This window comes from Heptranchias perlo, chromosome 10 (assembly GCF_035084215.1).
Source record: "Heptranchias perlo isolate sHepPer1 chromosome 10, sHepPer1.hap1, whole genome shotgun sequence".
NCBI classification, from domain to species: domain Eukaryota; kingdom Metazoa; phylum Chordata; class Chondrichthyes; order Hexanchiformes; family Hexanchidae; genus Heptranchias; species Heptranchias perlo.
In genome coordinates this window covers 14,268,069-14,295,041 of record NC_090334.1, presented here as the reverse complement: position 1 = coordinate 14,295,041, position 26,973 = coordinate 14,268,069, and the positions used below count along the sequence as shown (strand labels likewise).

Here is a 26,973-nt window from a genome sequence, read left to right as displayed (position 1 = left end):
TGACCCTCCCCCCCCCCCCCCCCGCTGACCGGACCCTCCCCCCCCCCCCCCCCCCGCTGACCGGACCCTCCCCCCCCCCCCCCCCCCGCTGACCGACCGTCCCCCCCCCCCCCCGCTGACCGGACCCTCCCCCCCCCCCCCCGCTGACCGGACCCTCCCCCCCCCCCCCCCGCTGACCGGACCCCCCCCGCTGACCGGACCCTCCCCTCCCCCCCCCCCCCCCGCTGACCGGACCCCCCCCGCTGACCGGACCCTCCCCTCCCCCCCCCCCCCCCGCTGACCGGACCCCCCCCGCTGACCGGACCCCTCCCCCCCCCCCCGCTGACCGGACCCTCCCCTCCCCCTTCCCCCCCCCCCCGCTGACCGGACCCTCCCCCCCCCCCCGCTGACCGGACCCTCCCCCCGCTGACCGGACCCTCCCCCCGCTGACCGGACCCTCCCCCCCGCTGACCGGACCCTCCCCCGCTGACCGGACCCTCCCCCCCCGCTGACCGGACCCTCCCCCCCCCCCGCTGACCGGACCCTCCCCCCCCCCGCTGACCGGACCCTCCCCCCCCGCTGACCGGACCTCCCCCCCCCCGCTGACCGGACCCTCCCCCCCCCGCTGACCGGACCCCCCCCCCCTGACCCTCCGGCTCAGGACCCTCTCGCTGACCCCGCTGACCCTCCCACAGAACCGCCCTGTGGGCGCGCGCCGGGAAAAACTACACCGACCAGAATGCCTTGCGCCGATTGCCCGCCCCCTTAGAATAAACAACCAATCAGATCAGAGCGGACGCAAAAAATAATTTGAAAATTTGTAATTTTCAATCCAGTATTGGGGGAATCGTGTCGTTTGTATAAAATAAACACTCGCTTTTATCGACAAGTAATTATTTGGAGCTACTTTAATTCGGGAAACGCCTGGATTGGTAGCCAATGAGAGAGGAGGATAAAGTTGGCGGTTTAAATTTGAATCGTCCGTCGGGAGACTGGAGATCGAGAGGAGTAAGTGTGAGGGAGGGTGGGTGGAGGGTGGAGGGTGGAGGGTGAGAAGTAAGTAAGTAAATAAATAAATAAATAAATATATATATATTTCCCCCTCTTCCTTGGCATGGTGTTTGTGAGACCAGTTAATAGTGCCGTCTGCCCAGCTAGTCGTGCTAGCCTAACTCGGCATGCACCAGGGACTGAGTACAGAGCCTCCTAGCTTGTGTGGCACAGTACTTTTACCCATCAAGCTGTCTTTGATCAGGTTGAGTTTTGGTGCCACTTCTTAAAATTTGGCAGATGGAGTATATTGTAGGAAAATGTGAACTCGTCCACTTTGGCAGGAGGAATAGAAAAGCAGTATATTATTTAAATGGAGGGAGATTGCAGAACTGAGGTACAGAGGGATCTGGGTGTCCTAGTACATGAATCACAAAAAGTTAGTATGCAGGTACAGCAAGTGATTAGGAAGGCAAATGGAATATTGTCATTTATTGCAAGGGGAATGGAATATAAAAGTAGAGATGTTTTGCTACAGTTGTGCAGGGCATTGGTGAGACCACATCTAGAATACTGTGTGCAGTTTTGGTCTCCTTATTTAAGAAAGGACATAATTGCTTTAGAGGCGGTTCTAAGAAGGTTCACTCGACTGATTCCTGGGATGAGGGGGTTATCTTATGAGGAAAGGTTGGGCCTGTATACACTGGAGTTTAGAAGAATGAGAGGTGATCTTATTGAAACATATAAGATCCTGAGAGGACTTGAAGGGGTAGATGCAGAGAGGATGTTTCCCCTTGTGGGAGAGACTAGAACTAGGGCTCACAGTTTAAAAATAAGGGGTTTCCCATTTAAGATGGAGATGAGGAGAAATTTTTCTCTGAGGGTCCCTGCCCCAGAGAGCGGTGGAGACAGGGTCATTTAATATATTTAAGGCTGAGTTAGATAGATTCCTGATTAACAAGGGAGTCAAAGGTTATAGTTGGTAGATGGGAAAGTAGGGTTGAGGTCACAATCAGATCAGCCATGATCTTATCAAATGGCAGAGCAGGCTCGAGGGGCCGAATGGCCTACTCCTGCTCTTAATTCATATGTTTGTATGATGGTACTCAAATGTTGGAATGGAATTTGAGCCAATAAAGTTGTATCTCAGCAGCAAGAGTGCTGCCAACTGAGCCAAGTTGATACCTCAGGGTTGGGAAGGAAGAAAGCATTTCACTCTGGGATCTGTATACAAGGGTCACTTGTACAATTGCTAAGGGAGGAGGGAAGAGGAAGTAGAAGGTCTATTCATCTTAAATAGCGTTGCTACTTTTTGCTGTATCCAAAACTACACAGACTAGAGAGGAGTGGGGCTAATGGTGGATGAGAGAAATGTGGTTTCGTATCTACAGTGTAACCTGCTGTATATTTTATTCTGCATTATAATACTTTCATTTAAATTTAATACTACTTCTTTGACACACGATTAAATCGGTGTACCACTGTCAGGGTATTTTAGATCTAGTATTGTGTAATAGACATGATTAATTAGTAATCTTTTATAATAAAGGATCCTCTGGGGAAGAGCGATCATAATATAGAATTTCATATTGAGTTTGAGTGTGATGTAGTTAAGTCTGAAACTAGAGTCTTAAACTTAAATAAAGCCAATTACATTGGTATGAGGGGCGAGTTGGCTAAGGTCGATTGGGAAATTAGATTAAAATGACGGTAGATAAGCAATGGTGAACATTTAAAGAAATATTTCATAATTCTCAATGAATATGCATTCCATTGAGAAATAAAGACAGCATAGGAAAAGAGATCCATCTGTGACTAAAGAAGTTAAGAATAGTATTAGATTAAAAGATGAGGCTTATAATGTTGCCAAGAAGAGTAGTAAGCCTGAGGATTCGGAGAATTTTAGAAACCAGCAAAGGATGACCAAAAAATTGATAGAGGGAGAAAATAGAATATGAAAGTAAACTAACAAGAAATATAAAACAGATTGTAAGAGTTTCTACAAGTATGTAAAAAGGAAGAGAGTAGCAAAAGTAAACGTTGGTCCCTTAGAGGCAGAGACAGGAGAAATTATAATGAGGATTGAGGAAATGGCAGAGGTGTTAAACAAATATTTTGTATCTGTCTTCACAGTAGAAGACACACAAAAATACCAGAAATAGTGGGGCACCAAGGGTCTAATGAGAGTGAGGATCTTAAAGTGCTTAATATTAGTAAAGAAAAAGTACTGGAGAAATTAATGGGACTAAAAGCCGACAAATCCCCTGGACCTGATTGCCCACATCCTAGTGTTCTAAAAGAGGTGGCTGCAGAGATTGGTTTTGATTTTCCAAAATTCCCTACATTCTAGAACAGTCCCAGTGGATTGGTAGCAAATGTAACACTACTATTCAAAAAAGGAGGGAGAGAGAAAAATCGGAACTACAGGCCACTTAGTCTGACAGTCTGTGTATTCATGACTTAGATGAAGGGATTGAATGTAATGTATCAAAGTTTGCTGACGATGCAAAGCTAGATGGGAAAGTAAGCTGTGAGGAGGACAAAGAGTCTGCAAAGGGATATAGACAGGTTAAGTAAGTGGGCAAGAAGGTGGCAGATGGAGTATAATGTGGGAAAATGTGGTGGTATTCACTTTGGTAGGAAGAATAGCAGAACAGTTTTTTAAATGGTGAGAAACTATTAAATGTTGGTGTTCAGAGGGATTTGTGTGTCCTTGTGCACGAAACACAGAAAGTTAACATGCAGGTACAGGAAGGCAAATGGTATGTTAGCCTTTATTGCAAGGGGGTTGGAGTACAAGAGTAAGGAAGTCTTGCTGCAATTGTACAGGGCTTTGGTGAGACCACACCTGGAGTACTATGTACAGTATTGGTCTCCTTAGCTAAGGAAGGATATACTTGCCTTAGAGGTGGTGCAATGAAAGTTCACTAGATTTGATTCCTGGGATGAGAGGGTTGTTCTAGGAGGAGAGACTGAGTAGAATGAGCCTATGCTCTGGCATTTAGAAAAATGAGAGGTGATCACATTGAAACATATAAGATTCTGAGAGGGCTTGACAAGGTAGATGCTGAGAGGCTGTTCCCCTGGCTGGAGAGTATAGAACTAGGGACATAGTCTCAGGATAAGAGGTTGGTCATTCAGGACTGAGATGAGGAGAAATTTCTTCACTCAGGATTGTGAATCTTTGGAATTCTCTACCCCAGAGGGCTGTGGATGCTCAGTCATTGAGTGTATTCAAGATTGAGGTGGATAGATTTTTGGACTCTTAAGAGAATCAAGGGATATGGGGATCGGGTGGGAGAGTGGAATTGAACTCGAAGATCAGCCATGATCTTATTGAATGGAGGAGCAGGCTTGAGGGGCCATATGGTCTACACCTGCTCCTGTTACTTATGTAGCAGGCAGTTTAGCTGGAATATGCATGCAATATACAGCCAACCTTTCATGCTTACTAGGGAGGTCAAGCATTTTCACTTGCCTAAGGAGGCTATGCATTGTTCTTGTATGAAGGGTTTGATTGCCAATCAATTGGAAACCGCAGTGCAACCAGAAACAACAATGCAACTACCTGCTTCATTCAGTGAATGGCCATTTGAGTCCAAAAGGGGTATCTGCATTGGGTGATTGAAATTCTTTGTCTATTATTTGGTTTTTGACATTCTGGCTTTGTAAAGGGCTGCTTTTGGGGGAAAAAAAAGTTTCCTTGGTTCAAATTGTTCAAATGTATGAAGTATCTGTTGATCACCCTTTAGCTGTCTGAGATCAAAGAATACAAACGGGATTATTATTCCAAAAGTACTGAGGTTAACTGTAGCATCCCTAGTGTTATTACAATTTGATCCTTGCCGCAATAACTGATCTGTGATTAAATGTAAGGAGTCTTACAACACCAGGTTATAGTCCAACAGCTTTATTTGAAATCACAAGCTTTCGGAGGCTTCCTCCTTCGTCAGGTGATGAAGGAGGAAGCCTCCGAAAGCTTGTGATTTCAAATAAAGCTGTTGGACTATAACCTGGTGTTGTAAGACTCCTTACATTTGTCCACCCCAGTCCATCACCGGCATCTCCACATCATGATCTGTGATTGAAACTGGAACCCTTGATTTGAAAGACATTGTCTTTACCTTCTGGGCTATTGGAGGAGCTTGCTGTGTTGAATGTGGTGATTGATTGAACTGACTGAAATCCTGCTGCTTTGTGCCTAAAATTTGTGGAAATTGGACAAATGTAATACACTGCAAGTTCCAGGTCTTGTGCCCCGTTGGAACTTAGTGAAGTTGTTCTTTGAATCATAGAATCATACATCACAAAGGAGGCCATTCATCCCAATGTGCCTGTTCTAGCTATTTGAAAGAGCCATCCAAATGAAATGTTCAAGAGAACTTTCTGGAACAGTGTCTTTCTAGTCCAATCAGGAAGGAAACAGTTCTGGTTCTAGGGAATGAAGTGGGGCAGGTGGAGCATGTTTCAGTGGGGGAGCATTTGAGGAACAGTGATCATAATATTATTAGGTTTAGAATAGTTATGGAAAAGGACAAGGAACAATCTTTGGCCTTGCCAGTGACGCCCACATCCCATGAACGAATAATAAAAAAAATGTGAACATGCTTAATTGGAGGAAGGCTAATTTCAGTGAGTTAAAAAGGGATCTTGCCCAGGCGAATTGGAATCAAAAATTGCTAGGCAAAACAGTCATTGAACAATGGGAGGCCTTCAAGGAGGAGTTGGTTCAGGTACAGGATAGATACATCCCTATGAGGGGGGGTAAAAGAAGAGCACCCAAAGCTAGAACTTCCTGGATGACTGAAGATATAGAGATTTAAAATGAAACAGAAAAAGGAGGCTAATGATGAATGTAAGGCTCATAATACAGTAGAGAACCAGGGTGAATACAGAGGAGATCTAAAAAAGGGAATAAGAGGGACAAAGAGAGTGTGTATGAGAATAGATTACCGGCTACCATAAAAGGGAACCTAAAAGTCTTTTATATACATATAAATAGTAAAACGGCAGTCAAAGGAAGGGTGGGACCGATTAGGGACATAAAAGGAGATCTTGTGGAGGCAGAAGGCATGGCTGAGGCACTAAATAAATACTTCACATCGGTCTTCACTAGAGAAGAGGATGCTGCCATTGTAGTAGTAAAGGAGGAGGTAGTAGCAATATTGCATAGGATAAAAATGAAGAGGAGAGTACTTAAAAGGTTGGCAGTGCTCAAAGTAGAAAAGTCACCTGGTTCAGATAGGCTGCATCCTAGGTTACTGAGGGAAGTAAGGGTGGAAATTGCAGAGGCTCTGGCCACAATCTTCCAATCCTCTTTAGATATGAGGATGGTGCTAGAGGATTGCAGATGTTACACCCCTGTTCAAAAAAGGGGAGAGGGATAAACCCGGCAATTACAGGCCAGTCAGCCTAATGTTGGTGGCGGGGAATAATCCGGGACAAAATGAATTGGTACTTGGGAACAGTATGGGCTAATAAATGAGTCAACACGGATTTGTTAAAGGAAAGTCGTATTTGACTAACTTGATTGAGTTCTTTGATGAAGTAACGGAGAGGGTTGTTGTTGTGTATATGGATTTTCAAAAGGCATTTGTAAAGTACCACATAATAGACTTATTAACAAAATTAAAACCCATGGGAATAAAGAGACAGTGGCAACGTGGATACAAAATTGGCTAGGGGACAGAAAGCAGAGAGTAGTGGTGAACGGTGCTTTTTCAGAATGGAAAGAAGTATACAGTGGTGTTCCCTAGGGGTCAGTATTAGGACCACTGCTCTTTTTGATATATATTAAGGACCTGGACTTGGGTATAGAGGATATCATTTCAAAATTTGCAGATGACATGAAACTCGGAAATGTAGTAAACAATGTGGAGGATAGTAATAGACTTCAGGAGGACATAGACAGACTGGTGAAATGGGCGGACATATGACAGATGAAATTTAATGCATAGAAGTGTGAAGTGATGCATTTTGGTAGGAAGAATGAGGAGAGGCAATATAAACTAAATGGTACAATTTTAAGGGGGGGGGGTGCACATACACAAAACTTTGAAGGTGGCAGGACAAGTTAAGCAGGCTTTTTTTAAAAAAAAAGCATATGTGATCCTGGGCTTTATTAATGGAGGCATAAGTGTACAAAAGCAAAGAAGTTATGCTAAACCTTTTTAAAACACTGGTTAGGCCTCAGCTGGAGCATTGTGATCAATTCTGGGCACCGCACTTTAGGAAGGATGTCAGCCTTAGAGAGGGTGCAGAAGAGATTTACTAGAATGGTCGAGGAATGAGGGACTTCAGTTATGTGGAGAGACTGGGATTGTTCTCTAGAGCAGAGAAGCTAAAGGGGAGACTTGATAGAGGTGTTCAAAATCATGAGTGGTTTTGACAAAGTAAACAAGGAGAAACTGCTCCCAGTGGCAGATGGGTTGGTAATCAGAAGACACAGATTTAAGGTGATCAGCAAAAGAAATAGAGGTGACATGAGGAAACATTTTCTTACACAGCGAGTTGTAATGGTCTGGAATGCACTCTGAAAGGGTGGTGGAAGCAGATTCAACAGTAACTTTCAAAAGGGAATTGGATAAATACTTGAAGGGAAAATATTTACAGGGCTATGAGGAAAGAGCAAGGGAATGGAACTAATTGGATGGCTCTTTCAAAGAGCAGGCACGATGGTCTCCTGTGTTGTACCTACTATGATATTATGAATCTGCTTCCGTCACCCTTTCAATCAGTGCATTCCAGATCAGAGCCACTCGCTGTGTCAAAATCTCTCTTGTTCTTAGTGGAAAGCTCCAGTCACAAGTATGGTCTCTCCCGTTGATTTTGTAAACAAAAGATGAATTGTGTAACTGGATAAATATCTTTGGCATTAATTAAAATGGAATTTAATTTTACTTCAATGTCCAAAATTAAATTAATGTAGAATCGCATCAAACCTCTGGCTCATAGGCTATCAGTGTGTGTTGGTGCTTTCTCAGACTTGCTCTGTTCTTTCCTCTCCTTCCTCATCCCTACCCTTCCATACATCAATTAATCTCATATTGACTTTGTGAAAAATGAATTGCCTCACCTCGTATGATAGACCGGTGGAAAAAGCTGCTTGTCCTAATTTGCAGGGTTCTGCTTGTGAAGGCTGTGTAACCTGGTAAAATGGCAGAAGCAGACTGGGAGCTGAGTAAGGAGAATGTGCAGCCTTTGAAACAAGGCCGGGACATCAGTACACTTCAAGAAGTACTTGCACAGCATGAATGTCCAAGTCAGATCAGTATCCAGGAGCAGAAACTGTGAGTAATATTGTTCATTTGGCTTCTTTGGGGAACTGTTACTGCATTATTTTGGATTTCAGTATAGTTCTGAATATGGGAAGAGGGGGACAAGAACGCTATACTCGAGCATTTGGGGCACATGGTCTTAATAAAACTGGTGAGAGCCCTCCTTTGCACCGTATAGTTTGAATCATGGAAATGTTAAAAGTACAGTATATGAACCACCCCTATGATTAGTGAGACCTAAAATTTGTATGCAGTTGTCTTAAATGCCAGAATTTGCAGCATTTGAGATGTCAGTGGCTTTTAAAGGTGTCTGCCCATAGGAAGAGAAGGCCCTTTAATATCACTACACCAAACAAGAATACCCAGAAGTGCAATTGGTTCTGTTTGGTTAGGGTGAACACCATTACCAGTATATAGAAAATCTCTTTGCTGAGATGTATTGCTGCAGGGCAAGATGCTGCCCTGCAATTAAGTCCCTTTTGGAAGGGCAGTTGCTTTTTTCATATGTATTATTTTGTTCTTGAGATGTTGTCAGAACCACGCACGATAGTCATTGCCTATCCCTAGTTGTCCTCCGAAGGTAGGGCTGCTGCCTTACTTCATAGCAATTGTTTGTACAATTGAGTAGCTTGCAAGACCAATTCAGATTGCATCAAGAGCCAGTCGCGATGTGTGGGACTGGAGTTGCGTATAGGCAACACCAAGATGGACTGGCAGATTCCTTTTCTGAAGGACATTAGTGCATCATTTGGGTCCTGACGACAACCTGGCAGCTTTCGTGGTCATTTCACTGGTGCCAGCTTGCAAGTCAGCGGAGTTCTTGAATTTAATTTCACAACTTGCCATGGTGGGATTTGAACTCGCGACCTCTAGTTGCTAGTGAAGAAATTGAATTGGCATGGCAGTTCATGGTCAAACGTTCACATCATCCATGTGCTGTGGATCAAGCTGTCCAGTGAGCCCTAGATAATGGAATATTATTGTCCATTATTTGTTACTTCATCCAACCCATGGCAAATTAACATTACTTTAGAAATGGGGAAAGATGGGTTGGCATTTTGCCTGGGAGGGGGCCTGTGCTCTCCCTGTTGACCTGTTCTTTCTTTCTAAAGAGCTGATGTGCCCATTGTTCACAGCCACTGCTCCCCCACAGATTTTATTAATCTGTTCGCCTATCTTGTTTTTCGGTTGTAATGAAGAGCAAAAACCTGAAATGTCAGCAGTCTAATCTCCACAGATGCTGATTGACCAGCTGCTGTGTTTCCAGCTTTTTCTAATTTCAGCATTTGCAGTATTTTGCTTTTTATTATTTAGTAATTCCTGTTCAGAGAACACACGGTGATATATCTGATCGCGACCCCTATTACTTTTTATCTCTGGCTGATTTACTTTGGAAGGATTGAATGCTTTCACAACAGGGCAAATTGCAAGGAATCTTCAAACATCTGCATGGATGTGCGATAATAACCAACCATTGTGTGGAGGGCCCTTTTTAAAGGCACTTTAAACTCCCTATTTCTGTGACTTTCATTGGCAAATTCAGACATGCAGTTATTTATGAACTGTAGAATTGCACTGAGAAATGGAAGGTCTTGGAACAAATTTCTGCTTTTAATGAAGTAAACTACAGTTTATGTTGTGCGTTGTTTTAATGCTCAGCTGATCGAATGCTCAGCAGTTCTATTTCTTCCACTGTTAAGAACATAAGAAATAGCAGGAGTTGGCCACATGGCTCCTCAAGCCTGCTCCGCCATTCAATCAGATCATGGCTGATCTTAGACCTCAACTCCACTTTTTCCTCCCCATCCCCATATCCCTTGATTCCCCAAGAATCCAAAAATCTATCTATCTCAGCCTTGAATATATTCAACAACTCCGCATCCACAGCCCTCTGAGATAGAGAATTCCAAAGATTCATAACCCTCTGAGTAAAGAAATTCCTCCTCATCTCAGTCTTGAATGGCCGACCCCTTTTCCTGCAACTATGCCCCCTAATTCTAGACTCTCCGGCCATGGGAAACAGTCTCTCAGCATCTACCCTGTCAAGCCCCCTCAGAATCTTTTATGTTTCAATGAGATCACCTCTCATTCTTCTAAACTCCAGAGAATATAGGCCCATTCTACTCAACCTCTCTTCATAGGACACCCCTCTCATCCCAGGAATTAATCTAGTGAACCTTTGTTGCACCGTCTCTAAGGCAAGTATATCCTTCCTTAGATAAGGAGACCAAGACTGTACGCAGTACTCCAGGTGAGGTCTCACCAAGGCCTTTTACAACTGTAGTAAGGCTTCCTTATTCCAACCCCCTTGCAATAAAGGCCAACAAGCCATTTGCTTTCCTAATTGCTTGCTGTACCTGAATGCTAACTTTTTGTGTTTCTTTTACGAGGACACCCAAGTCTCTGAACACCAACGTTTAACAGTTTCTCACCATTTAAAAATATTCTGGTTTTCTATTCCTCCTACCAAAGTGAATAACCTCACATTTCCCCACATGATACTCCATCTGCCACCTTCTTGCCCACTCACTTAACCTGTCTATATCCCTTTGCAGACTCTGTGTCCTCCTCACAGCTTACTTTCCCACCTAGCTTTGTATCGTCAGCAAATTTGGATACATTACACTTGGTCCCTTCATCTAAGTCATTTCATATAGATTGTAAATTGCTGAGGCCCAAGCACCGATCCTTGTGGCACCCCACTAGTTATATGCTGCCAATCTGAAAATGACCCGTTTAGCCCTACTTTCTGTTTTCTGTCTGTTAACCAATCTTCCATCCATGCTAATATATTACCCCCAACCCCATGAGCTGTTATCTTGGGTAACAACCTTTTTATATGGCACCTTATCGAATGCCTTTTGAAAATCCAAATATACGACATCCACTGGTTCCCCTTTATCTATCCTGCTAGTTACACCCTCAAAAAAAACTCTAATATATTTCTCTTTCATAAAGCCTTGTTGACTCTGCTTAATCATATTATGGTTTTCTAAGTGCCCTATTACCACTTCCTTAATAATGGATTCCAGCATTTTCCTGACGACTGATGTCAGATTAACTGGCCTGTAGTTCCCTGTTTTTTTCTCTTCCCTCCTTTCTTGAATAGAGGTGTTACATTTGCTCCCTTCCAAACCGCTGGAACTGTTCTAGAAGCTAGGGAATTTTGGAAGGTCATAACCAATGCATCCACTATCTCTGCAGCCACCTCTTTTAGAACCTTTGGATGTAGGCCATCAGGCCCAGGGGATTTATTGGCATTTAGTCCCATTAGTTCCTCAAGTACTTTTCCACTTCTGATATTAATTACTTTAAGTTCCTCACTCTCATTAGACCCTTGGTTCCCCACTATTTCTGGTATGTTTTTGTGTCTTCTATTGTGAAGACAGACACAAAAAATATTTGTTTAATGCATCTGTCATTTCCTGATTTCCCCATTATAATTTCTCTGGTCTCAGCCTCTAAGGGACCAACGTTTACTTTTGCTACTCTCTTCCTTTTTACATAATTGTAGAAGCTCTTACAATCCATTTTTATATTTCTTGCTAGTTTACTTTCATATTCTATTTTCTCCAATTTTTTGGTCATCCTTTGCTGGTTTCTAAAACTCTCTCAATCCTCAGGCTTGCTACTCTTCTTGGCAACATTATAGGCCTCTATTAAATACTATCCTTAACTTCTTTAGTTAGCTATGAGTGGATCACTTTTCCCGTGGAGTTTTTATTTCTCAATGGAATGAATGTTTGTTTGTTTGTTTGTTTGTTTAGAATATTGAAATATTTCTTTAAATGTTTGCCATTGCTTTTCAACTGTCATACACTTTAATTTGGTTTCCCAATCTACTTTAGCCAACTTGCCCTTCATACCTAGTAATTGGCTTTGTTTAAGTTTAAGACTCTGGTTTCTGACTTAAGTACGTCACTCTCATACTCAATGTGAAATACTATCTTATTAAGGTCACTCTTCCCCAGAGGATCCCTTACTGTAAGGTTACTAATTAACCCTGTCTCATTACATAATACAAGATCTAAAATAGCCTGTTCCCTGGTTGGCTCCATGACGTATTGCTCTTGGAAACTGTCTCGAATGCATTCCATGAACGTGTCCTCCAAACTACCTTTTCCAATTTGATTTGCACAGTCTACATGAAATCTATACTGTTGACTTCCTAAAGAACATTTGGGTAGAGACACTGCTGGGGCCGATCCAACTTTCTGCTGCTGGTTCTCTTCAAATATTTATATTATGTCCTGTTAGTTCTCAATGGATAGTCATAGTGGTAAAGGATTTTTAAAATTAATTCTTGGGATACTGATGTCATTGGCAAGGCTGGCATTTATTGCTCATCCCCAGTTGCCCCTAAGAAGGTGGCTGTGAGCCGCCTTGAACCGCTGTGAGTCCGTCTGGTGAAGGTGCTCTGGAGTTCCAGGATTTTGACCCAGCGGTGATGACGGAACGGCAATGCATGTCCAAGTTGGGATGGTGTGTGACTCGGAGGGGAACTTGGAGGTGGTGTTGTTCCCATGCTCCTGCTGCCCTTGTCTTTCCAGGTGGCAGAGGTTGTGGGTTAGGGAGGTTTGCTCAGTGTATTAAAATAACATTGCATTGTTCAGCACATCCCTGGAGAGTCGGGCAATAAGATTCTTCCTGGCCTGACTTACTAAACATGTTGTCTCTTGCCGCATGATATTCACATAGTATTTATACATCTTATTTTCCACACAAGTGGTTTGTCTGACTTGCAGCCATTTCATAGCACTTAAATTAGTAATGTCCATCACAGTTGATGGCTGTCAGTGATCAATACATGTTAACACTGAGCCTTACAGCATCATAGTTAACAATATCAGTCTATACAGTTCATTATGTATGTTTTTCAGGGCTTTTGAGGCAGAAATCAGATTTTATTCTGGTAATGACCCTCTGGATGTCTGGGACAGGTAAGCAGTCCGGTTTTTTATCCTTTGCTTCACTAGAACGTGAGATTTTGGGATTCCACTTTATCCTAGACATTACATTCCCCTGAATGGTTTCTCTTATTTTTAAGATATCCATTGGATTTTGGCAAATAAATTTATGATCAAATGTTATTGAGAATCCACACATACCACTGACCATTAACAATAAAATTGGAATGTACAGTGGGTCACCATCTGAAAGAGAACCTTAACACCTTTTTCTCATTCTGATGCTGACTGACGGTATTTCTGGCATGTTTACAAATTGCCAACTTTCTCTTGAACCATCTGTTTCCATTGCAGTGTCTTTAGTCTGTGCCCAACTCCTGTTTCTTATGTGAAACAAAGCTTGCGGTAAAGCTGTGTGTGTGTGTGACTAAATAATACTGGCTCTTTTTTTTTGTTTTGGAACAGGTATATCAAATGGACAGAACAGATGTTTCCACATGGTGGAACAGATAGTAATCTCTCTGCTCTATTGGAGAGAGATTTGAAACTCTTCTTAAACAATGAGCAATACTACAACGACCAGCGGTACCTTGGTCACTGGTTGAAGTTTGTAAGTGTTAAACATTCGTTACAGTCCTGTGCTTTCTATGTCTCTTGCCCATTTTTTTTTCCCCAATAATGAATATTGTTAGTTAATCGATTCCGTTTGATTTTGGGAACTAGCTTTTGAGTTAACTACTTCCTAATTTTCTCCTCTCATGATGGTAGTGACTTATGCTGGGTTATGATTTGAGTGCCAGCAATTCTCTGGTACTTTTTTAAGTGACCATTTTTCGCTTGAGTGTACATAGTAATTACCACTAAACTATTTTACCCTGAAGGCCAATCCTTGCTAGACTTCCAATTGATCACTTCTCAGTAGGGTCACTGCATCAGTATCAAGTGTGAGAGCCCTGGTAGCACCTTTTCTAAAGTTGGTTACACTCTCAGCAAAGCATTCATAACAAATGAATTCCTCCGCTCTTTAAAAAAATAAAATAGGACTGGACAGACAGTCAAATGCCACAGACAAAATATTGATATGGGGAGAATGAGTGTTCATAAATGAGAATAGTGTGCAGTCCTGATGACCTCAATTTACTGCGGTTTAATTGGCTGGAGTATTAAAGTGGTGCAATGCACTTAAGTGTCACAAGAAGCACTGTATTGCCCATTCGAACAGTTAGTTCAGTCATTAATTCTCTGCACAATGGTTGACCTTCCATTACAAAATTGCTAATTCCCCAGTCCTAACAAGCAATGTTAATCTCTTCCAGGTTGACTACTGTACTGACCCACTAGAAATCTTTGACTTCTTAAAGAGCAAAGGAATCGGTGTATCGTACGCTGCTTTTTACATTGCCTGGGCTGAACGGTATGAGTTCCTAGGGAACAACAAAAAGGCAGAAGCCGTCTTACGAGAAGGCATTCAGCTCGAGGCTGAGCCTCTCGAAAAGCTGCAGCACTATCACAGGTAACTGCTTGCTGTTTTATGTCTACGCAGGACTCCGTATTGGTTATTTTGACTGTACTCTTTGGGCAGATTTGCTGGCTGAATTATTAAGTGGACAAAATTGCCTATTTTAAAACTCATGCATTAAACATGGTATCTGGGAGCAGTGGGGTTGTTTGTTCTCTATGTTGCATAGTGGGGATGGAGATTGACTCTTCCTGACTCCTTTCCATGCTTGGGTGTTAACCATGGCTCAGTGATAGCATTCAAGCCTCTGAGTCAGAAGGTTGTGGGTTCAAGTCTCACTCCAGAGACTTGAGCACAAAATTTCTGCTGACACTTCAATGCAGTACTGAGGGAGTGCTGCACTGTCGGAGATGCCATCTTTTGGATGAGCCATTAAACCGTCCTCCCTCAAAAGATCCCACGGCATTATTCAAAGAAGAGCAGTGGAGTTTTCCCTGGTGTCCTGGCCAATATTTATCCCTCAACCAACATCACATTTTTTTTTTAAAAAAAGGTGATCTGGTCATGATCTCATTGCTGTTTGTGGGACCTTGCTGTGTGAAGATTGGCTGCTGTGTTTCCTACATTACAACAGTAACTACACTTCAAAATTACTTCATTGGCTGTAAAGTGCTTCAGATTGTCCTGAGGTCATGAAAAGCAGGCTTTTCTTTTTCTGATCCTCTGATTCAGCCTAAAGTCTCTTCTTTCTGTGTAGTGAGATAATTTCCGTGTATTGTGAAAGCCCGTCTCCTTCAATCACTCTTGCTATTGAGAATGGGAGGAGCAACATTATTTAATATGCAGCTATATTGGGCAGGAGACTGTAGTCTGCGTTCAATCAGAAAGCCAGATTGACACAGATGCGGAAGGGAAGAAATGGCCTGTTCATCAGGTGGATGTCCATCCAGGAGATGCGGGTAATACTGCAAATGAAAATCAGGAAATGGCAGACTTGCTGAATAATTACTTTGTCAGTCTTCACAGAAGAGGATAATATACCTGCCATTCCAGGGAAACTAATAATGAGTCAAGGACTGGAACTCACTAAAGTTAATGTAAGCAAGAAAACAGTACTAGAAAAAATAATGGCTCTAAAGACTGACACATACCCAGGTTCTGATGGTTTCCTCCCCGGTGTTTTAAAGGAAGTAGGTGAGGATATTGCAGATGCTTTAGCCATAATCTTCCAAAGCTTTCTCTTTTCAGGAATTGTCCCTTTTGATTGGAAAATTGCAAATGTAATTGCATTATTTAAGAAAGGTGAGAGAAACTAGGAAATTATAGACCTGTCAGACTAACATCTGTTGTGGGGAAGTTCCTGGAATCTATAATTAAGGACAGAGTGACTGAGCACTTAGAGAAATTTGAGCTGATTAGAGAGAGCTAACATGGATTTGTAACATGTAGATCATGCCTAACAAACCTAATAGAATTTTTTGAGGCAGTAACTAATGTAGTAGACAGTCGAATGTCTATGGATGTAGTTTATATGGACTTCCAGCAGGCATTTGATAAGGTTCCACGTAAGAGACTGTTAGCTAAAATTAAAGCTCATGGAATTGAAGGCAAATTATTGACCTGGTTAGGAGATTGGTAGACAGTGTAGGGATAATGGGTATGTATTTGAATTGGAAGGCAGTGACTAATGGTGTTCCACAAGGATCTGTACTGGGGCCTCAACTATTCGCTATATTTATTAATGACTTAGATAACACAATAGAGAGCCATATATCCAAGTTTTCCGATGACACAAAGATAGGTGGCATAGTAAGTAGTGTAGATGGGAGCATAAAATTACAGAGACATTGATAGATTAAGTGAGTGGGCAAAACTGTGGCAGATGGATTTCAACACAGGTAAGTGTGAGGTCATCCATTTTGGACCAAAAAAGTAGTCCTGAGTATTTTTTAAATGGTAAAATGCGAGGAACAGTGGAGGTCCAAAGAAATTCAGGGGTCCATGTACACAGATCACTAAAATGTAGTGGTCAGGTATAAAAAATAATCAAAAGGGCTAATAGGATGTTAGCCATTATATCTAGATGGGTAGAATATAAAAGGGAGGAAGTTTTGCTACAGCTATACAAAGCCCTGTTTAGACCGCATCAGGAGTCCTGTATACAGTTCTGGACACTGCACCTTAGAAAGGATATATTGGCCTTGGAAGGAGTGCAGTGCAGATTCACCAGAATATTACCAAGGCTCCACGGGTTAGATTATGTGGAGCGATTACATAAACTAGGCTTGTATTCCCTGAAATATGGAAGGTTAAGGGGGGATTTGATTGAGGTTTTTAGGATTATGAAAGGAAATGATTGAGTAGGTAGAGAGAAACTTTTTTGCTGGTTGGGCCTCTAGGATAAGGGGACATAACCTTAAAATAGAGCCAGGCCATTCAAGAGAGAAGTTAAGAAACAGGTCTTCACACACAGAATGGTGGTAGAAGTATGGCACACTCTCTTTCAAAGTAGTAGATGCTAGCTCAATTAATAATTTAAAATCTGAGATTGATAGGTTTTTGCTAGCCAAGGGTATTATAATATCATATGTATAGCACAATAGGAGACCATTCGGCCCACTATGCCTATGCCGGCTCTTTGAAAGTTATCCACATTAGTCCCATTCCCCTGCTCTTTCCCCATAGCCCTGTAAATGCTTCCCCTTCGAGTATTTATCTAATTTCCTTTTAAAAGTAACAATTGAATCTGCTTCCACCACCCTTTCAGGCAGCGCATTCCAGATCATAAAAAAAAAATGTTTCCTCATGTCACCTCTGGCTCTTTTGCTGATCACCTTAAATCTGTGTCCTCTGGTTACTGACCCTTCTGCCAGTGGAAACAGTTTCTCCTTATTTACTCTATCAAAACCATTCATGATTTTGAACACCTCTACCAAATCTCCCCATAACATTCTCTGTTCTAAGGAGAACAACCCCAACTTCTCCAGTCTCTCCAAATATCTGAAGTCCCTCATCCCTGGTACTATTCTAATACATCTCTTCTGCACCCTATCTGAGGCCTTGACATTCTTCCTAAAGTGTGTTGCCCAGAATTAAGGGATATGGAGCCAAGGCAGGCCAATGGAGTTAGGATACAGATCAGTTATGATGATCTCATTGAATGGTGGAACAGGCATGACTGGCTGAATGGCCTCCTCCTGTTCCTATGTTCCCCCGGACTGCAGGTTCCGGTCAAATGCACAGCCCCGAGATGACCCGGATATGGGCTGGATGCTAATCTGGGTCTGCAAAGCAAAACAACATATAATCCACATAGTCCTGTCTTTAATACTGTAGTTAGGAGGACAGGTTGCATAGACTAGGCTTGTGTTGCCTTGAATATAGAAGATAAGGGGTGATCTAGTTGAAGTGTTTAAGATGATTAAAGGGTTTGATAGGGTAGATCTAGAGAAACAATTTCCTCTGGTGGGGGAGTCCAGAGCAAGAGGGCATAACTACAATTAGAGCTAGGCCGTTCAGGGGTGATGTCAGATAGCAGTTCTTCACACAAAGTTTGGTGAAAATCTGGAACTCTCTCCCTTTTTTTATCTTCTCCCCCCACCCCCCCCCCCCCCCCCCCCAAAAAAAAACTGTTGAAGCTGGGGGTCAATTGAAAAATTTCAAAACTGAGATTGATAGATTTTTGTTAGGCAAGGGTAATAAGGGTTACAGAACCAAGGCAGGCAGATGGAGTTTAGATACAGATCAGCCATGATCTAATGGAATGGCGGAACAAGCTTGAGGGGCTGAAAGGCCTCCTCCCGTTCCTATGTGAGGAATGATTCCCATCAACGGAGGCTGGACCTGAAAAAAACAAGTTGTCTAATTCCTGAACTGCTAATTTATTTTGATGAACCAGTATGTCCTTTATGCTCCATATTGGTTATGCATAATTGTGACCCCCCAGAACACACATGGATCTATGCACACCCAACTATTCTTCTAACTTCCTATAAAGCATGGTTGTCTCTTAGAATGAGTATTTATTTCATCAGTGAAACTGAATGTCTAACTTCACACTGCAGTGCTAATGAAGCATTCTTCGATCCAAAGTATGAAGCATGAGGTTTGTAAAATAACCAAAGGTAGCTGGCTAACTGGCTTGGAATAAATTAATGATCATGGTGCATTCTATAGTCAAGAGTGAACTTGTGCAAAATAATGGAATTCTAGGTACATGGGCCCCAGTCAGACACAAGTCATCACTGAATCTAATGCTTACGTAACTGGTGACTTTATGGAGAAAAGAAATTGTAAACTCTTGAAGATCCAATTATTGCAAGTGCTTGTGGATGAAGTATATTGATGCATTGAGATTTCTTGGCATGGCAGTGCCTGTTCTTGAAGCAATGTGGGCTTTAAGGTATAAAGCAATTGGTTCTTAGTCCCTAGGTTCTGCTGGCTTTTAGGAACCGGAGCTGCCTTGCTTTCTGAAAGATTGATCAATAAATGACACTACTATCAGGTTATTGGGTACCGGACTAGCCTTGATTCTCCAAGAACAGGACGAGTAAAATATTAATGCTTATTTAGCAGATGGCATGACATTGGGTTCTCTGTTCAATAAATCTGTGTTTCCTAGTGATGTAATTCTTCAACTCTGGCTTCATCCAATAGGTCAGATCTCTTCTCTCTCCTACCTTGCATTGTATAGGATCTATATAAAAGCTGTGCCATGAATGTGCTTGTTCTGTAACATGCTAGTGGGATTTTCCACAACCTGCCTATGTATTGGATATCATTTGTCAATACCTTCCAAGAAGGGTTAAAACTATATGGCATGTGAAAGGCAAATCTAATTTTTGGGGTTGTGTTGGCTCAATGAAAGCTTTTGTGACATGTATCCTATGCTGTCAGTTTTGCTGTTGATGTGAAATTCCTTTGGTCATCATTGTTGTTCCTCAATTGATGACTGTGCACAAACATGTAGTAAGCATTGACATTTAGCTGTAAAATCTAACTGACCCAACAGCAATCCTCTTGTACTGTGCATGGAAACAGTCTGTTCTGGTATAGACAACACCTGAATGAGTGCATTTCCAGCTTTTAAGACGCTGCTGCTTTCTATATGTCCAGACTCTGATTTTGGGCTTGCCTCCTAGTTTAATCTAATCTGTTTAAGAACATAAGAAATTGGAGCAGGAGTAGGCCAATCGGCCCCTCGAGCCTGCTCCGCCATTCAATAAGATCATGGCTGATCTGATCCCAACCACAAATCTAAAGAACACAAGAAGTCGGAGCAGGACCCGGCCACATAGCCCCTGGGCCCTCTCCGCCACCCACAGGGCATTGACCGATCCGAACTCAGCTTCATGTTTGTATTGAATATGTGCAAGTTTTGAGATGACTTGTGGCAGTGCAGGCTAGACTTCATTGCCACATTGATTTTGTGTAGTTAAATGCTCTCCTGATGGTGCACCGAGTACAGACTAGGAAAGGCAGAAGTTCCATACATGATCAGAGCAGATTTAGCAGATCTCTGCCGGTCTTTTCTTTCTAGTCTTTGAATTGTCAAACAGCTGCCAATTTGGGCAGTAACAGTAAATAGCTTTTAATTGACCACAGTATGCCTATTTAGACCACTTCCCCAAGGAGTTCCTCAGCAATGATCTTTAAAAAGATGGAGTAACTAAGCATAACCATGATCTAGACCGTGGACTATCCGTGAGCAACACTACAGAATATTAGCTGGTGCACAATTAACCATCTCCATGACTGCACTGATGAAAAGAACACTATGCTAGTGTGTTAATTAAAGGCCAGGTGCAGTAATTAGTGCTTTATCTTTTTGCTTTCCTCAGGCACTTTCAATCCCGTGTATTTAAGCAGGTCGTGGCCTCCATAGCTGAAGGAACAGATGAAGACTTTGTTCCTGAGACAGTTCAACTGCAAAGAACTGCTCTTGGAGAGCTGAAACGCAGTGGACGAAAGAAAGCTATGGCACCGGTCAACCGTGTTGACAATTCTGAGAGAGGTAAGAACGTTTCCCACTGGTAGAACTAAATAATTAGAATAATATAATTAGAACTTGACACCATTTGTTGCTTTACGAATCCCCTGTCATTGTTCCTCTCCACCGCACTTCCCCCCCCCCCCCCACTTCTATTCCTCTGGTCACTGTGGCGAAGGAAAGAGGGGGCGAGGGCCAAAGTTGATCTCTCAGTTCCTTCGAGCTGGGCGCTAGATGTGATGGGCTGCTGGATGTATCTGTTTTTTGCCTCCTGTGTCACTGCATCTGAGATCCATAAATCGGAGTGTAAAATTGAATTGCCTCTCTTCCTCCTTTCTCTCTCTCTCTCTGTTTCCACCATGTCCCCCCCCACCCCACAGTCCTCACATTGTCATTGGTACTGGTGCTCCAACATGTTGCTCCATTCAAATCACTTTTGTTACTGTCCTTTGGAGGGAAATTCTGTCACTCGGACTTGTTTGGTGAAGCCTCATGATAATGGCGCTCAATTAATGGTTTCTAAGATCGACCTGCTGGAGACTTGATGGATGCAACCTCCTTGTAGAATCATACAGCACAAGAGGAGACCATTTGAGCCATGGTGGCTGCGCCAGCCCTTTGAAAGAGCTATCCAATTAGTCCCATACCCTTGCTCTTTCCCCATAGCCCTGCAAATTTTTCCTTTTCAGGTATATACCCAATTCTTTTTGAAAGTTACTATTGAATCGGCTCCCTTTCAGACAGTGCATTCCAGATCATAATTTGCTGTGTTAATTTTAAATTTAAAAAAAATATATACTCCTCACCTGGTTCTTTTGCCAGTTATCTTAAATGCCCTCTGGTTACCGACCTCCCACCAATGGAAACAGTTTCTCCTTATTTACTCCAAAAACCCCAATGTCCCCGTAACCTTCTCTGCTCCAAGGGGTACTCTAGTCTCTCCACATAACTGGTCTCTCATCCCTGGTACTATTCTAGTAATTCTCCTCTGCACCCTCTCCAAGGCCTTAACATCCTTCCTAAAGTGCGGTGCTGGTGTAATCAGTGATTTTTATAAAGGTTTGGAATAACTTCCTCTTTTTCTTTCCTCCCCACCCCTTACCTGGGATTCATTTGAGTGCTGGAGAAACTTTTTCCTGTTGCATGTAAGCGTAGTGATTAAATGAATGCAGAGAAGTTGAGTTGATTATGAAGGGAAATTGTGATAGTGTCGAACTTAAATTGGTGCTATGCATTGAAGAACTATAACTTTTTTGTTTTAGCACAAAGCCAAGGTCTTGGACTGCGAGTGGCTCCCCCTCAGGAACAGTGTGGCACTTTTGAAGTGTTCAATGAAAATCGACTGGGCAACCAGCCTGTAGACCAACGGAGCTCAACTCCAGGGCAATGGTCCACACTTCCTTCGACTTCTGCTAAAGAGAATGAAATCAAGCCAGGAACCTGGAATACATCAAGGGTATGGATCAATAGAGTGAGGAGAGATTGCTGCTGTAGGGACTTTTGAACTCTTACCCTCTTCATAGTGTCAGCTTGGCTCACTGGTAGCATTCTGGCATCCCAGTCAGAAGGTTGAGTTGGAGGTCCCACTCCAGGACTTTGAGTGCAAAATGTAGGTTGACACTTCAGTGCAGTACCGAGGGAGTGCTGCATTGTCAGAGGTGCCGTCTTTTGGATGAGATTTTAAAACGTGGCCCCATTTGACTGTTCAGATCAATGTTATACTGAACAAAAATGACCCATGGCACTTTATTGAAGAATAATGGATCAAGTTAGGGGAGTTCAAGACGAGTTAGGTGCTAGGCTTTCAATTGAAATACTGAAAGGGCTGTTCTGCTCTTTGACATTTATTGACTAATCATCGCTCCTATGGAAACAGTGAGGGACAAAATTCACCTCTTTAAGTTTAAAACTGTGACTAAAATACCTGAAGAAGAGAACGGTTTGGGGGAAAAAAAGACTTTAAAATAACTGCGTGTAAGCAGCAGTCACTTTCACGTGCTTTAAATGCAACATGAAAAATATCAGCTGATTCTGAGGGGTGTAAACAATATCTTATTCAGATATCTCACCGATGTATTTTGTGAGGCTAGGGTGCATCATGGATGATGTATCTTCTTCCTGTTTGGGTGTGTTGAGTATGTGTGGAGAACATCCTGTTGAGATCATCATCTTCCCATCGGGAGTCAGGTGAACTTCTCCTTCGTGAGGATATGTTTTACTCTGATCTGCTGACCTCCTTTCTCCTATAAATTATTAGAACTAACCATTTGTCAATAATGTTGTTTGCTTTTTTAAAAAAAAAATCATATTACTATTATAAAGCATCTGTCACTCAACCCATCTTGTGCAATGATGTTACTTAGTTAACTGAAATAAACTGAATGGTATATTAAGTTTTGTTCTATTGCTGCTTCCATCAGATACCTCAGCGTTCCAGCATACGTTCAGTTCCCTTTTCTGAAGCCTTGTCGGCCAGCAAACCTGACTTCCAGCTTTACGAGGAAGAATCTGCTCATGTGGAGACCACGTATGTTTAAAATTAATGACCGTCGTTTAAGATCAGTATCCCTCTTCTAGAGATGTGTGTAAACCCCCTCCCACGTATGGCTTGTATACTTGTGTGGGGGGGATGCTCTTTTGAGGCATAGCAGAAGTAATTAGACATTGCAGCTGGCTATATTGTTCCTGATCTAGGAGCACTCCATCTTGAATTGGATTGGAGGAGGGGGGAAATGCTGAAATTGGAAAATGTTTCATTCCCCATTGTTAATTTATTTGCCTTATGAGCTTAAATTACTTTAAGTTTTAAAAAAAGATTGGGGAAAGGTCAACCAATGTTTTCTTAATTGGAAATTAGTTTTTAAATGACCTTTGCCACCAAAACAGAATTTTAAAACCCTCTCCAGCAATATTTTTCCGATCTTGATTTGCTTTTTACTATGTTACTTCATATCTGAGTACAAGTACAGCAGATTAGGTTAAATCTTCATCTGCACAAAAGAATAAGTATGTCTAATTCTAAACCATGCTGATCTACTCCAGAGCTGTTGGGTCCAATCTTAAGCAGCCATAATCTTCCACTTTTCAAGCAACTGGGTTTTTAACATTTTATTCTTGCTTGCAAATAGCAAGCCTCTGACTGCTGGAATTTATACCACAAGATAGGAGTTTGTTTGGAGTTAATTCTGCAGTGTTTCTCTGGTACTCTGCCCAGGTGCCCTTTTTCCATCTGTGATCTTTGGCAGCGAGTGTTGGCAATGTTATATGACCATCGAGAGCACTGCAGCAAAGTCCGTCCATTTCTTGCCCATGGAAGCACACTTTCCAGCCAATCACTGGATAGGGATCAGGACTGGGAACCTTGACTGGCCTGTTCTTGCTTCTCTAGCCCAGGGGTACCGTGACCAATTGTAGCACATTCCATCTGCTGCCCCATGTGAAATCAGCAATGACTTGAGGTTCAAACCAGGGACATTCTGATTTGTGTAGCATAGCACTACACCGGGCAATGAGTTTATTCACTGGCGCATTTGAGGACGTTGTAACGTTTTTTAATCTCTCAAACCATAGGCCTTTCTTACAAGCTAGCTGATCAAGTGCAAGACTATCAATGTATAAAACCAGAAGCATGCTTAATCATACTACTCCAGGAATGAACAATTTGATTATAATCTGTCTCATTTTGGTGAGTGGCTAGTGTCCTATTTTGATTTTAGCATCACCTAGCGATGTAGCCATGCCCTCTTAAATACAAAATACACAGTGTGACAACCGGATTCCGACCACTTGGCTGATTTAGATTTAATCACATGACCAGAGATTCATGTGCTACTGTGCGGACTAGAAATATGTGCTTATATTGTATACTAAAGGAGTACGTATGAACAAGGACATGATGTGCTTTTGGTCTCCTTTTTAAAAGGAGAAATTTAAAAGTTCAAGGCATTCCCTCTCCTGGGTTTGAAATTGAAATTTAGGGATAATATTTGCATTGATCTGTTGCAGGACGCCCCGTAAGATTGAGCCCTTGTTCACCCCAGCGTTGAGTGCTCGGAAACCCTGCAAAGAGGTGAATCCGTTGGCCAGGGTGCAAGTACAAAACTGCAAAGAAGAAAAGAAGGAAGTGTCCATGTATTCAAAAGATCAGATCTACGCTGGACTGCGTGAGTTCTCTTTTGAGGAACTCCGAGCAGAGGAATTCAAAAAGAGATATAAAGCTAGCATCAAAGGTTTGTAATGTTTTGTAAGGTCTTAACTGTCAATTTGCTGAGCGCTTGAAAGAAAGAACTTGCATTAACATAGTGGCTTTCATGACCTTGGGACGTCCCAAAGCACTTTACCGCCAATGAAGTACTTTTGAAGTGTAGTCACTGTTCTATTATAGGAAATCGTTGCAGCCAATTTGTGCTCTGCAAGGTCCCGCAACAGCAATGACATAAATGATCAGACAATATGTTGGTTAAGGGATAAATCTTGGTGAGAACTAGCGCCATGGGATCTTTCACTCTCACCTGAGAGGGCAGGTGTTTAATGTCTCATCCAAAAGACGGCACCTCTGACAGTGCGGCACTCCCTTGCTCAGCTTAGATTTTGTGCTCCATGCTGAAGCGAGGCTTGAACCTACTACCTATTGACTCTGAGGCAGGAGTGCTACCATTGAGCCAAGGCTGACACCAGGAGGTAAATGGAAACCATATACTTCAACTTCAGTTGCTAATGAATTGCTGAATATGTGGATGTTGAACTAAACAAGAATTAATTTGCTGCAAAGTCGTGAATCCATTAATACTCTGTGCGTGAATGTAGTCATTATTTTCTTAGTAGAGGGAGATGATGTTGCTGCCTTCTGATCTTGAGGTTAGGTGATGCCACTGAGTAGAACCAGTACTTGATCATATACAGCAGGGAACCCCCTCCGCCCTGTGTTCAGTAAAGTACTTGACCAAGTTGTCGAAGATACTACTTCAATAAATGGGAAAAGGTGCTTTCTATGCAGTCTGTCCTTTTGGTGTATGGTAACATTTGCTCCAAGTTCTTGATTTTGTGTGCAGCTAATGGACAAATAAGTCAGCTTGTTGCCACAATGATAATCTGCAAGGAAACATTCAGGTAAGCACATGTACAGTACTGAGGAATAATCAATGCATCTTTATGGAGTGTTTGACCATTCCAAGCCTATTCTTATCATATATGTCCTGACCTTTAACAAACATAATGTTAATCCATTTACTAAAGGATTTCATCCTTGGACACTGGTGTTCCCTGAGCTGACCATTTTAACTTTTCAGTTCTATTACTGTAGGGACAAAACAAAGGTGAATATAATTTGCCAGATGGATGTCAGGAATAGTTTTATCATATAATATAGCATTCTTCAAGTCTCTTCTATTTCAACGCTTTTAAAAATATTTACTGAAAAAAAAATTCTATAGTCCTACCTGTCACACTCTCACCATTTCATATATCTGACTGGCCCCTTTGTTAATTTAAAATCAGTGGCTGATGAGCCTAAAATGGGGTTCCTGGGACTTGAACATTGTAGTTTAACCTGGTTGCATCACTGGAGCAATCCAGTCAAGTTGTGAATTGGCCTTGACGCCCAATGAATTAATTCGGCAGTGATGTGAGGAGCTGAAATTAGTACTCATCGGTTTGCTCAAGGATTAAAAATAACACGTGTTGCCTGTCTATCCATTTTGTAGACTTTCTTCAGGTATGTCTTGAAAGATATGATGTACTTGTGATGCTCTGTGATGTTGCTCTCGATCTGTGTAAATTTCTACCCCAGACTGCAGACATACAGCAGTATAATCTTGCACATGTTGGTGGAGAGTAATTAAGTCAACCCAATGTTAATAAATGACCGTTCTCTTGGGCCAGCAGTACTTTGGCTCAGAATACTATTGTACTTTATAAGCATTTCCCCCACCCAAGTTGAGTATGTTACTGGTGGGGAATGGAACATTTTGTGTTCAGTAACTTAACTGGCAAGACCATCTTCACCTCTTAAGTTATTTAAACAACTAATGAGGTTTTTTTTTTCTAGGTGTAACTTGCTTAAATTAAGCAAGGCAAAACTACAATCTGTTCCATTGGTGCATCTCAACCCCAAAAGAATGCTTCTCTGCCCGCCTCCCCACCAGCCAATTACCAACATGACTGCTCATTTCCCGCACCAGCAATTATGTGGCATCTGTGTGAAGCAGCACAGTGGCAATTTCGTGTTGAGGCCTTGCACGCAATAGGAACTGGGCCGATTCTGTCCCTGAGTCCTTTTACATTGGACCCCAGCCAGCAGATGAACTTTATCCCTGCAGGCTGGGCTGGATTTGCACCCGTGTCTCAGCGGTGAAGGGATCTTGTACTAACCTG

The 26,973-nt window shown here is 42.3% G+C and overlaps 1 protein-coding gene across 1 annotated transcript in view; it reads left to right on the top strand.

Annotated features, from left to right (window-relative positions):
* Positions 1-887: 887 nt before the first annotated feature.
* bub1bb (BUB1 mitotic checkpoint serine/threonine kinase Bb) overlaps positions 888-26,973 on the top strand; it is a 74,722-nt gene continuing 48,636 nt past the window's right edge. Inside the window, exons 1-9 of the mRNA XM_067991246.1 lie at positions 888-987; positions 8,091-8,258; positions 13,127-13,186; positions 13,619-13,763; positions 14,470-14,666; positions 20,453-20,625; positions 21,864-22,057; positions 23,022-23,128; positions 24,607-24,830. Of these exons, the coding sequence (XP_067847347.1) occupies positions 8,125-8,258; positions 13,127-13,186; positions 13,619-13,763; positions 14,470-14,666; positions 20,453-20,625; positions 21,864-22,057; positions 23,022-23,128; positions 24,607-24,830 (1,234 nt within the window). The 5' untranslated portion in view covers positions 888-987; positions 8,091-8,124. The remainder of the gene's footprint in view (positions 988-8,090; positions 8,259-13,126; positions 13,187-13,618; positions 13,764-14,469; positions 14,667-20,452; positions 20,626-21,863; positions 22,058-23,021; positions 23,129-24,606; positions 24,831-26,973) is intronic.